Source organism: Mastomys coucha, unplaced genomic scaffold (assembly GCF_008632895.1).
Source record: "Mastomys coucha isolate ucsf_1 unplaced genomic scaffold, UCSF_Mcou_1 pScaffold21, whole genome shotgun sequence".
NCBI lineage: Eukaryota > Metazoa > Chordata > Mammalia > Rodentia > Muridae > Mastomys > Mastomys coucha.
In genome coordinates, this window is record NW_022196904.1 from 119,244,775 (window position 1) to 119,258,406 (window position 13,632).

General features: G+C 43.9%; 1 protein-coding gene across 13 annotated transcripts in view; it reads right to left on the reverse strand.

The window, feature by feature from the left end:
• Nucleotides 1–3,322: 3,322 nt before the first annotated feature.
• Fgfr2 (fibroblast growth factor receptor 2) overlaps nucleotides 3,323–13,632 on the reverse strand; it is a 104,592-nt gene continuing 94,282 nt past the window's right edge. For 12 of the 13 annotated variants that reach the window (XM_031388520.1, XM_031388517.1, XM_031388515.1 and 9 more), the window contains 4 exons: nucleotides 12,715–12,785; nucleotides 10,597–10,734; nucleotides 8,612–8,717; nucleotides 3,323–4,954 (listed from right to left, as the gene is read on the reverse strand). In XM_031388520.1, coding sequence (XP_031244380.1) covers nucleotides 4,790–4,954; nucleotides 8,612–8,717; nucleotides 10,597–10,734; nucleotides 12,715–12,785 — 480 coding nt within the window. In that variant the 3' untranslated portion in view covers nucleotides 3,323–4,789. Of the gene's footprint in view, nucleotides 5,047–8,611; nucleotides 8,718–10,596; nucleotides 10,735–12,714; nucleotides 12,786–13,632 lie in introns of all 13 variants that reach the window. The other variant, XM_031388511.1, reaches the window with a different exon arrangement.

Consider the following 13,632-nt stretch of genomic DNA (forward strand, 5'->3'; position numbering starts at 1 on the left):
ATCTACTGGGCTTACTACAGGAGCATGGGTGAAGGATTTCTTACAGGAGTTTAGGTGAATTCCATTTGATGGTTACATCACCAAAGTTACCCAGCATGGATAACAACTTCCTCATTATCTGCAGAATAGCCCCTTCAGTTAACCTATACTCTCCCAAGACCATGTGCAGCTGGGGTAGAACATACAGTTGAGAGAAAAGTACAGGAGGGAAGGGAAGAGCTGGAAACTCAAGTGAGTGTCTCTGGGGAAGAGGGTAAGCCACAACCACTCTGGCTAAGGTTGTAATGGCTGCTATATCAGTGTTGCTAGATCAGCAACACTCAGCCTTTCCATTCCACGAGTACCCACGAGACTTCCCAATTACTGAAACTAACTGTAAATGTGGAAGGCAGACCAAATCATTTGGAAGGCAGTAGCCTTTTCTGAAAATCCCAGTAAGATAGTATATGCCCTTGACCCATGATCTGAGTGGTACCCACCCCTTCAAGTATGAAATCCAGAAAGCAGACACTTCATGCCTACAAGGATACAATAATAAAAACATAGATGACAACAAGTGTTATCAAGGATGTGGAAACATTGGCACATTGTTAGTGGGAACACAAAACAGGACAACTACTTAGGAAATGAGATGATAATTCCTCAAAAGTTCAGACATGAAGTTATCCTATGACCCAGCAATTCTACCCCTAGGCCTATGCCCAAGAGAAATCAAAACAGATGAACCACCCCCAACTACCACTACCACCAAAAACAAAGGCAAAAAACAGAACAAAACAAAAAACCCAAACAACTATTGATAGATGCTAAAAAGCACTGTTTGTTATTCATAAAGTCCATCAATAAGTGAATAATGCAATATAGCCACGCAACAGAATATAATTTAGAAATAAAGATGACACACTGAGACATGCTGCAATATGAATGAACCTTATGCTAAATAAATGAAACCAGACACAAAGGTCACCAGCAGTAGGACCCAAAGTGTGTGAACTGTCTCGTCAGAGAACATTGCTAGGAAGAGTTTGGAAAGGCTGCTAATGAGTACTGGGTTTCCTTTTGGAAACTTGGAATTAAATCTGAAGACATTCAGGTATTGTGGTAATGATGGTTGTATGACACTGTGAATATACTTTACAAAAACCACTAGCATGCATAAAAAGTCTCCAGGAAGAGAGGGACCATCTGCCGGAGATAAGCGCCTACAAATAATCCTTATGATGAGACCTATGTTGAATGTCCAGATAGAACCCGGGACAACCAAGGTGTACAAAGCATGCCAGTTGATTCTACTCCAGCCTGTTTGCCAGGCCTTCCTATGGCACCAGGCAGAGCCATGGTCTTAGTTGTTTAGACTGTTTCCCATTCGGGTGACTCTTAGAAACCTGCAGTTCAGTTTCAAGTTTCTATCTGCACGAGCTAAGCACTCTGGAATGTTCTAGAAACATTTATTAGCCTGGACAAGCTGGCAGTGCCACTTCAGAATGGTGTTGGGACTTTGATCCACAGCTGCACACATCTGTAATGACACTGTACTGTGAACTTATTTTCATTTCCTGAGTGTGAGGTTCAGGAAGATTCTCCAACATCAGATAGTGAAGAGGCTAAGCAGTGGACAAGGGACGCCCCCCTCATGCCCAAGGAACCAACTGAGCTGTCTTTATAGTCCATCGTCCCATCACCATGACAGGCCACAATTAACATGAGACTTTAAGACACCCTTCTTTTTTTGTTTGTTTTGTTTGTTTGTTTTGGGTTTTTTGTTTGTTTGCTTGTTGAGACAGGGTTTCTCTGTGTAGCCCTGGTTGTGCTGGGACTCATGCTATAGACCAGGCTGGCCTCGAACTCAGAAATCCACCTGCTTCTGCCCCCCAACTGCTGGGATTAAAGGCGTGCATCACCACTGCTAGCCAAGACACCCTTCTATATGTGCCCTTTCTACCTGGAAACAGGGCCCAGTTCACACCCCAAATACCTGCCATCTTTTAGTTCTTCACAGATAATTTCCTGGTTCCCTGACAACCATCTACTTCTACTTCCCAAAGCTTTCTTTCAGTATTGGGAAGTGGCCCTAAACTCCAGGATTCTCAACAAGCTCTGTGTTGTATTTCTTTAGGGCAGGTTTTAGAAAAAGAAAAGAAAAGCTATTTACTATCTTTTTCATGAATGTCCTATTTTCTTTCTCTCCGTGACAAATCTCTCAAAGTAATTCTAAAACTAAAATCACCAATAACTGCTTTGGGATTCCTGCTGACACAGTTCCCTGAAACAGAGAAGCAGAGCAGTTTCCACAGTAGTCTCTAGGATTGAAGCCACAGTGTCCTGGGAGATGTGCAAGGCTGATCTGCCCAGAGACAAATGAACATTAGCTCCCGAGCCTGGGCTTAAATACACCTACATCAGCAGCAGGTCCACTCTGCCCTATGCAGAGGGCATCCAATGATGGGAATAGCCAGCCAGCAGCATAAGCAGCCTGCACCCAGGTGACTGTTTTCACACCCTTTCTTAATGCTCTGCTGGAGATGGAACCCAGTGCCTAAAGCTTATAAAGCAAACACTGGATGGCTGAGCTACAGCCCAGCCCACATACTTTATTTTTTTACTCACATTCTTTTGGTGGGGTCATTACCTTGCTCTACTAATAAGAAACAGAAGCACAGACCAGAACCAAATGCCAACCTCCTGGTGCCTTTGCTTCACCCATGACCCAAGCCCAACAGAGACAGCAGGACAGCAGGACAGAGAGACGGCACCATTTAGTAACCATCAGCCCCACACCACTGCAGCTCCATCTCTGCATCTCCCTGTCTCAGTGAAGAAGCTGTTCCTAAGCAAATATAATGGAAGTTTGTAGGTCCTAGATCCCTTATGTGCAGACAAGAAAAACACTCAGTTTTAGTGGCAGGAAATGCATTCTCTCTGTGTGCATTATAAGGAGGGTAGCCTAGAAAGTGGTAGGTCCTAGCCAATCTGAGTCTTGTCATTGATACCTCCCCATCTTTCAATCATCTTTAAGGTCTCCTCTGTGATGCTCCTCTGGAAAGTCTTTCGAAGGAGCCAAGAAGAATGATGCCTTCCTCTGTTGAGATGACGGGAAGTAGCCTATCCAGGGCTGAATCAACTTCTGGTTTCTCATTGATTAACCTGTCCCAGGCAACCTCCCTGGAAAGTCACCCCAATGTGTGGCCTGCCAGCTTTGCCTCCTGTGCATCCACACCACCAAGTACTGTCCACACCTCCAAGCGCAGGAAACCATTTGGTAAGACACGAGTATTAAAAAAATAAGCTGCGTGACATTTATTTTGTCTTGTTAACATTAATATCTGTAGAAACATTTTTATTGTCAGTATAAAAATTAACAGGTTTTATTAAATACTTTCTCCAATTTCAAAACACATAAAATCAGTGTAATCTGCATTCATGTCGCACGACTGTAGCAAAGTGAGTGGGTGTATCCAAAGCAAAACACAATACTTGAAAACGGAAATCAACAATAAGCGTTATCTTGTCGGATGTAGCTATTGGGCCAGATCTTTTTGCGAGGTGAGGTCTTGTCAGAAGTGGGTAGAAGCCAGAAGCAAACCCTTAAGAAGATGGAAGGAGGTCCCAAACTCTCAACAGAATGATGCTGGGCTTTTGATATTCTATGAGAGGATGGAGATTCTCCAAAGGGCTTTTGATGCTGAAGAACCTGAAGCTGTTATTAAAACTTAGAGAGGAGAAGCAAGGCAAATGTGATGGACGTATAACTCAGGCAGAGGGCCAGTTGCCAGATGAGCCCCACCCTGCTCTCATTCCGATGGAAGTCTGTTCTCCAGAGAAGTGGATTAAGGCATCTCGGGGTGAGGACACTGGTACCATTTGTCTTGGGAAGTCTGGTTAGTTGTTACAACGGGGTGACAGAGTTTAACAGGTTTCTTGAAATGTGGGCATTGAGGTGTCTAGACATAATCACTGGACAGCAGAGTTGAAACACAAATAAATCAAAACATCATTTCCCCCCAAATTAGTCATATATCGTAAATATTTCTCTTCTCAAAGGATCCAAAACCAGTTAAGTCCAAGCAATAGATTAACTAGTCCTCTGTGCTGCCTGCATAGAAATGCCACTTAAATTACAAAAAAAAAAAAAAACTATAGATGATTAATTGTTTCGTATATTACCAATTCGTTAATAAATTAATGTGACACCATTTTCCCTGAAAGCAAAAGTATTTTCCCACCTCTGCTCGGTGAAAATTAAGAAACTCTAAGAACAGCATTTAGCAAATATCTATTTAAAAAAAAGAGAGACCAATTTTTCTAGGTGCATCAGGACATCCATTTAAAATCAATACAAAAAATAATTCCTTGTAAATATATAATATATATTTATACATAATTTGAATATATTTACATACATCCAGCACCTATATACTGCGTTTGTGCTCTGTAAGTGTGTGCTGACATATATCTTCTCCAATTATTACAAAATTAACAAGGAAGGCAGAACACCTGTCTGCCTTGAGTCCCACTGGGGCCCAGCCAGCATACACGGTAGGTCAGAGAGGGTGGCGTGGTGGCTTGTGGCTGTCCACTTCTCAGCAAACAGTCCTCCTCTCCTGGGAAGGTAACATGTTTCCAACTGTATAAATCTTTACACACGTGACAAGTATGCTTCCCACTATTTACTCCTCTGATCCATATATACAAGTGGAGGCGTGTCACGCGCTCTGGAGGCACAGCCTCTCTGCTCAGTGTAAGTAGGTTCCTGGTGCTGTCCTGTTTGGAGACAGGAAGACACGTTCTCTCATGTTTTAACACTGCCGTTTATGTGTGGATACTGAGGCAGGCAGGGTTCATAAGGCATGGGGTCTGGAGAAAACACAGAATCGTCCCCTGAAGAACAAGAGCTCCTTGTGTCGGGGTAACTAGGAGAATACTGTTCGAGAGGCTGGGTGAGATCCAAGTATTCCTGCAAGAAGGGAAGAGAGACGTTTTATTTCACCTTGGGTCAGGGTAACAAGGTGAATACGGTTCGAGAGGCTGACTGAGGTCCAAGTATTCCTGCAAAGAAGGGAAGAGAAGAATCTCATTTTAAACAGAAGCTCCTGAGACATCGCTATCAGATTTGGGAAGGGACCCCCCCAGGAAGGTTTCCAGAAGCCCAGCTCACCCCACTGCACAAAGATCTCTCTGATACCCCAACTCCATTCACTCCAGGCTGCCCTGAACTTTTCTCTTACAACACGGCATCTATAAACCACCAGCAAGCAGCAGACTATAAAACTCAGTGAACTGCTGGTAGTAGGCAGTCAGCTGGGCCCACTCTGCCTCTAGGACCTAGGTGACCTACTACATATAGCCCTCTTCACTAGTTGAAGTTTAAAACCCAGTGAAGTAAACCCAACAAAGAACCCTTTACAAAGCCAGGACATGAATATGTATTTTCTGGACACTTTTCTACAGTTGTCATTTCTAGGATCATTTAGGGGGAAGGTGTCTTCATTTGTTGCACACTTTAGCAGATGTAATCCATTACCCTCAGGAGCTCCAGAGTAAGCAACATGAACAGGTTAGGGAAAGGCTTGGCTACCCTCATGGATGTTAAACCCATAATGGGCTGTCAAAGGAAGTCTAGGGAAAGGGAAGTTTCAGTATTGAAACCGTGAAGTTCATAAAAGTTTCTCTGCTCCCCAAAGCATCCCTGGCTGCTACTGAGGTCCCTTTGGGTCACGGTCACTCTCTTCCTCCAACTCAGGGCAGGGCTCCAGCCCATGTGTGTTTCTGTTTGGCCCATGAACTAAGGCGACTTCTCAACATTTGTACATGGCTAGTAGAAAAATCAAATTGAGTCATATCTTACAGCAGCCGATGACACGAAATGCTATAAATTTATATGAAATTATATAAATTTTCCAATTTCAGAGTCCATAAAGTTTAGTGGAACACAGACAACTCATTTATTTACATAGAGTTGTAGCTGCTTTCATGCTAGAATGGCAGTCTCGACAGAGACCATATGGCCTTGAAGCTGAAAATGTTTACTCTCTGGGCCTTACAGAAAGTATTTACTAACTGACCCTGGACGAAACTGGAAAAGATTTCTCTCTATGTCTCTCTGTGTGTTTGTGTCTCTGTCTCTGTGTGTCTTTCTGTCTCTCTCACTGTGTCTCTGTTATGTCTCTGTCTGTGTCTCCTGCATCTCTCTCTCTCTCTCTCACTGCTCTTTCTCTGTATAGCTGTCTCCTCCCTCCCTCCCTCCCTCCCTCCATCTCTCCCTCCCTCCTTCCTTCCTGTAATGGTCTCAAGTGTTCCAGGCTGCCTACCAATACTATGTGGCTAAGGAGAACCTTGAACTTCTAATCCTGCATCTATCTCTCTCAGTGCTGGGATTACAGGTGTGTGCAACCATGCTCAGTTTATGTAGTGCTGGGGGATTGAACCCAGGGCTGTGTGCACACTAAGCAAGCGTTCTTATCAACTGAGTTACGTTCCCAGCCCTGATAAGATTTCTAACCAGGGGCCTTTCTTGTCTCACTGCCTAAAGCACTGGCACAATAGGGTGGCTTTGCTTATGTACCCAATAGCCAGCAACTCCTCTATGACATATGGTTTTTCTGAGAGGGGGCAAAAAGCGCAGACTACAGCACAAACAGCCTCAGTGTTATCAGCAGAGAGCCCATGGAATGCTGGCGACCAAATGATTTAAAAGACGAAAACCACTATAATTCATCACTAGGGTTGGCAAGAGAAAGAATCGCCATCCAAGAAAGGGGATGTATCAGCTCCAACAACATCAGCATTAACCGCACAACCAGAAACAAACACACCCACCACATCAAAAGAGGACTTTTTGCTTACAATGATAAAAATGAAATTTTGTCCTAAATGGAACCATTTTTCTTAAGCATGTGGTAATGATTTTAAGAAGGAAAGAAACTTCGATTTTTATATCCGTTAGGCAATATGGCATTCTGCTTTCTTATTTTAGAATAGGCATATAAAGCTCAGTAGGAATGGGTCCCCCTTTAAGAATAAATATATCAATACATAACTTTGAGTATGGACCTGGGATCATTAAATGAAAAGCCTATTGCCCTTCCCAGTTTCTAAATGAAGCTGTACTTTCAGATCTGACTGGGGGTGGCGGGGTGGTGGGGGTGGGGGGGTGGAGATCACTGGATTCCAAGCCTAGGGTTAAAGGAACTTAGGCTAGAAACAACAGTTTTGGCAGGAGAAGAAAGTTGGCTTTTTTCCCTCCCCCCTTGAACTATTCCTTTCCTTTCAACTTCTGAAGGTCAGCTGTGTTCATTTAAATGCAAGCTCTCCCTTTATCCAGCACACGCCACAGCCAAGAGTACAAGATAGGGTTGCCACATTCGGCTTTATATCTCCACACTGGGCTCTTTTTCTTTGTCTTTTTAATCGCTCTATTTGTTTTTTGAATCAGAAATTAACTGTATTCTTTTCCTCTTAAGTATTTAGGAGATTCAAAAACTATTTTATTATTGTGAGAACAACTGCATCCACCTTTTCTTTGGGAGGGAGTATTGCTTGGCTCAGAGAATATCTCAAAATTCATGTACAGTTTCTATCATGGGTTTCCGTGGACTGTGTGGGCCTACCTGTTCATAGAATATTCCTTCTAAAACCCTAAAGACTGTTCAGTTTATGTTGGAGACAGAGACAGGGCTATATTTAGGCAAAGAGTAACAGAAAATGATATCTTTGGTTGGCATAAATTATAGAGAAAATAAAATATTTGATGTGTGTATTTACATGGATTCGAGTGTACATGCATGTAGAAGCCGTGTTTTATGAGACAGGGGCTCTCTTGGGACTTGAAGCCTGCCTACTACGTTAGGTTAGCTGACTATTGAATTCTAGGGATCCACTATTCTCTGCCTCCCCAATGCTGGTATTACAAGGAAACCCCACCACAGCAGGCTTTTCAGTATGAGTGCTGGGTATCAACCCATGCTTGTGTAGCTAGCACACTGCTGACAACTGGCTACCCACCCCTCAACCCCACCCCTATGATAAATATCTTAACTACAGGCACCAACTGTCACTTAAAAATCCTGTCACTTATAAGAGAATTATATAATGTAAGTCACACATGATATGTATGACACACATGTCACACAGAAAGATCCAAGCCACATGCCTTCCCAGACAGGCTCGCATAAGGCAAGCGACACGTGGAAAGGACAGAATGTCACTGCCTTCCATCAAGTTGGTCAGCCGCTGAGCATAAGCAGCATTCACACTAACCGACAGGACATGGAATCTGGGGCACATGTTACATGCCGGCACCTTCCCACGCACACCAAAATGCTACCACAAAACATTTCCACCTCTTCCTCTGTCTACACAGACACCCTGGGCCTCAGCCTCTAGCCTTGTGAGTCAGAGTTCTCAAAGTTCAGTTCTGAGAGGGAAAAAAAAAACAAAAAAACAAAACAAACAAACAAAAAAAAAACACTGACTGAAATGGAGCACACGGTTTAACTCTGCCTGACCCTAAAAATGGTGGGGGCTACCAACTCCAACACTGGAGCTTGTGTTCAACAAACAAGCATCTCCTGAGCCAAGCAGGGTCTCTGAGCTTCTGGAGGGACGCTTTTACCTCATTGGTTGTGAGAGTCAGAATTCGATCCAAGTCTTCAACCAACTGCTTGAATGTGGGTCTCTGTGAGGGTACAGCATGCCAGCAATCCCTCATCATCATGTACCTGCGAAAAGGATTTCTCTGGTCAGCTTATGTCATTAAGCATGTGGTGTACAGACATGATTGCTTTTAACAGGTGGCATAGAGACATGCCCTAGATAAGAAAATATAACTATACAAACACTACCATTACAGAAACATCTCTGCATCCAGAATGTTATAGGAGGGCGGTTCTGTACCTAGACAGGTGTGTGTCTGTGTCTGTGTGTCTGTGTGTGTGTCTGTTTGTCTGTGTGCTTCACTGTTATCTCTGTGACAGTGTGACCTACTACAGTACTGGATATTTTTCAGAATCTTCTAGAGAGTGGAAGGAGACAGGTTTACAGCCTGCCTCCTTTCTCCCTCCCCAAACACTCCCGCCTGAACTACATACACTTTGGGTTTTGTTTTAAAAAGTCTGTTAACAAAAGCTCCTCAGTTTAAATAAAAAAAATGTTCAGAAACCACAACTTGAAGGTTTATGCAAACTAATCTGCCACCACAGAGCTTTACACTAACTTCCTGATCAACTCTTGGGGCAGTCCGAGCTTCCCACCTTATCTTGATTATGAGTTTCGACAGACCCTCTATGTTAGAAAAAGTGACAGGAACATGGGGCACACAATAAATGCCTTTATATAATACGCTATAAAAAGTGGCCATTCATTAGCCCTCCACTGTACACCAGAAAGTGCTCATGGGATTACTGCTCTAAAATCCCCATGAAGAAGCACACACTAGAAGGCCGTCTCTGGGACAATCACTTTCTTAGTTTGCCCGAGAGGAGGGGCGGCACCTCACTGCACAAGGCACGCGTCATTAACACAACACAATTTCTCTTAGAGTGTGAGGAAGGCATTCCTAGAAACAGGCTCACATTTTCATACTCAGAAATGGTACCCCAGTGATGGCACCAGGATAAACTTGGAGTTCCCTGATTTAAAATATGGGTAAGCAAACACAGCAACCCATTCAATCTGAGGAAGTGTGGTTGATGGAATGGCAACTTTCTTTTCCTCTCTATTTTTTTGTTCTTGCACACACACACACATACATTTGGGGGTTGGAGGTCACCCATGGATACTGTTCTTCAGAATCCATCTACTTTATTCTTTGAAATAGAGCCCCTCACTGAGACTTGAAGTTTGATGTTTTAGGCTAGGCTGGTTGGCTAGCAAGCCCCAAGGATACCTGTCTCCACCTCTGCGGTCTGTAGGATTACAAGTGCACACACACATCACTGCACCCAGCTTTTTATGTGGGTGTTAGGAATGAACTCAAGTCCTCAAGTTTGTGTGGTAATCACTTTACCAAATAAGCTACCTCTCTATCCCCATCACTTCTTTAAAAATTAACTTATTTTCACTTTATTTTATTGAGAAAAGGGCCTCACTCTGTGGCCCAGGCTGGCCTCAACCTTGCCTTCCTGCTCCAGCCTCCCTCCATAATGTTAAGTTTATAGGTATGAGCCACCATGCCTAGCGGTCACGACCATCATCAATGGCTAAAGGTGCTTTGGAAGGGGCCCATTTCCAACTTGGCATTGTCAGTGCTGTGAACAACGATGTACATTTTACAGGGGCAGCCCCACACAGCATCCTAGCTCAGTACCTGACCTATAGAGTGTTCCTGTCACCATGTGGCTCTCCCTTCCCATGGGCAGCCAGATTTAAGCCCACCCCATGCACTTTGGCAGGATGCTGCTCATTCTTTTGAATAAGCCATAGTTGTCTGTGTATGTATCTATCTCAGTACTGGGATTGAACCCAGGCAGCTCCAGCCATTCTTCTTCTGCTTAGAGCATGTTTAGAAAATGGCAGACTGAGGAACCCAAGACACATCTGGAGAGAGGACAGATGTGGGGAGCCCACTACATTGTCAGCAGGGGTAGCTATAGCCCTTACAGCTCATTGGTGCAGTTGGTGGGCTTGTCCATCCTGTGTCCCTCTTTGAGCAGCTTAAAAAGTTCCTCCACGGGAATCCCTGGGTAGGGCGAGCCCCCTAAAGTAAAGATCTCCCACATTAACACCCCGAAGGACCAGCTGCAAAGAAAAGAGAAAACATAGCATTAGTAACGCGTCCAGATTGCAGAAACCTAAACATGTCAGTAAAAAAAATAAACACCCACTCACTTCTTACATCCATAGATAAATGAGCCCTCCCGCAATCCATTCTCCATGCCCTTTCCTGACCCCCCAAGGAGCCTCCCTAAATGAGGACGACATGCGGATGGTCTGATGGAATTTTCCATGGATAGACAAAGAGCCCCACCACTGTCTCTTAAAGCTCTTTGTCTTTTATGTGGTGATAGTCATGCAGTGGGGGGGTTAGGTGGGAGGGGAGGGTCTTGACTCCTTGACTTCAGGCTTCTTCTCCCTAAATCACCCATCTCTTACTTTGTGGCTGACACAAGAACCTGGATCTACAGATGACAGAATGAGGCCAGAAAAGCTGACTCTGTGAGAGGATGTCTGCCCTAGATGGTGGGCAGAGCACTCGCAGGGCAGACACTGTGGCACAGGGCTGGGATTAGCATGGAGGAATTTCATGCCCCAAGAGAAGGGCATCAGACAGCAGAGAGTGAGAAGACCTCTCAGGGTGCCCTCTGTATTGATTTCACAGAGAATCAAATCTGGATTGCCCCCAACCAAGTTTGGGGCACTCAAGTCTATGATATAATCAAGCAGAGAATCAGAGGTTATTTGTGTCCTGTAGTTCTGGACATTCATGCACACTGACTCTGTAAGGCCAGCTTCAACACTGACACTGTCCCTGGTTTTCTCCCAAGCAAGGGCTACGATGTAGGCAAAAGCAGCCCAGAGCCTCTGCGTATTCACACACAAGTAAGAACTGTGACTTCTTCCTCCTAGCAAGGCTGATGGGGCCAAGTGATGGGGCCAAGCATGCTGGTGTAGATGCAATGCCTGTATCAGAAATCTTAAAAAACAAAAAAACCCAACCAACCAAACACACACACACACAAAAATCCAGTCCATTCCAATTAAAAGCAAAACACAAAAACAAAAACAAAACAAAAAAAAAAAACTTGTTGTCTTTTGAAATAATTATAGACCCACTGGAACTGGCAAAAAAAAAAAAGGCATCTTTTATTCACTTTCTCCCAATAACATCTTTCAGCTAAATTCTCCAATCTATAATATCAGTTGGAGCCTGGCTCTAACAGTAGTTTATATGAGTTATCAGAGAAATATTATATAATTTCTACTGTATTTCTAGAATGTTATCAAAGGCAAAGACAAGATTTAAAATATTATGGCCAGGCAGTGGTGGTGCACGCCTTTAATCCCAGCACTTGGGAGGCAGAGGCAGGCAGATTTCTGAGTTCGAGGCCAGCCTGGTCTACAGAGTGAGTTCCAGGAGAGCCAGGGCTACACAGAGAAAGTCTGTCTCAAAAAAACAAAAAAACAAAAACAAAAACAAAAACAAAAAAAAAAGGACTTAAAATATTATAGTAACCACAACTAGCAGATGTGGGGGTCATCCTGACTGGGCATGCTTATCCAGAATCAACCTCTCAGGACTGAGAAGAATCACACACTCCTCAATCGGAAGGGCTTCAGACTTTTCTGTTTTCTAATTTTTATAAAGATAGGTTCACACTACATTTTCCTGGCCAGCCTTGAACTTACTACATGTGGTCTAGGTTGGTCTTGAACCTAGGATCCTCCTGAGTGCTAGGGTGTACATATGCACTTCCAGGCCCAGTTAAGAGTGTTTCTTTAAAGGGAGTTTAGAGCATACCACCCACTTGACAGATGAGACAGAGTGGTGAGTGAGTGTCTGCCATCTGTGATAGCTGGAGGTGCTTCTACTCTAGCAGCAGGAGGCTGGTGTCTCCACCTTCCAAAGGTAGGTAGACCAGTAACCAAACAATGGGCACCAGTCTACCATAAACTGCTGCCATCTGAGAGCCCCGACTCTCATGCCTTCTATGAACATGTAGGACCTGTAATACTTCTGTAACACAACCCATGTATAAACCAAAGACAGAAGTTACTTACACATCACTCTGATGAGTGTAAACTCGATCAAAAAGGGCTTCAGGAGCCATCCACTTGACTGGAAGTCGCCCCTGTAAGAAAATGGAAAAATGCCTGTAGGTTTTACAAGAGTACTGCTGTAGGCCCAACAGAACCATACCCTATGTAATTGTACTGACTCACTTTTGTAGCCCACATAGGCCCACAACTTACAATTAGCCCAGAATAGATCAAAAATTAAAATAAAGGACTCGAGAACCACATTGATTGGTTAGGTCCTATAGGGCCTTCCTGCAACGTGTGGGAAGAGATGCTGAGTCCTGGGAGAGAAGTCTGTGCATTTGCTGGAACGCAGAGGAAATGACTGTGTTGACATGCACAGGGTCCCAGAAAAAAAAACCAAAAACCAAAAAACAAACAAACAAACAAAAACTAAGGCCCCAGAGCAAGTCCCAGGACTTCCTGGTTGGTTCCAAGAACCAGGTCTGGAAAGTAGACATCAGTTCCTGTCTCTTTCTCATTTCTGTACTCCAGCCTGTCTTTTTTGAGTTTGGGCTCCAAACCTGAGCACCCACCCAGCACCCAGTGGTAGGCCTCCATGGCTCCCTTGCACAGCACTCCTGGGTATCCACCTTACATTCTGAATGAGGACATGCCTTTCTAATGGGTTTCATCAATTTACCACTACGGTAAGGATCAGCTCCAGCTAGTTCTGTACATAAGGCTAAGATGCATAGATTTGGTTCTTTGAACAAAGAATCAAAATGACATTTCTTTATATGCTCATTATCAGCTACCTCCCTAGCACACAACTATACACCAATCAACTTCTAGGCAAAAAATGAACCCAGCAAAACGACCAAGTTCTAGTAACTGCTTAAGAGCTGAGCCATCTTGCCATCCTCTGATTATGAAGGCTCTGGAGGGCTTTTTTTTTTT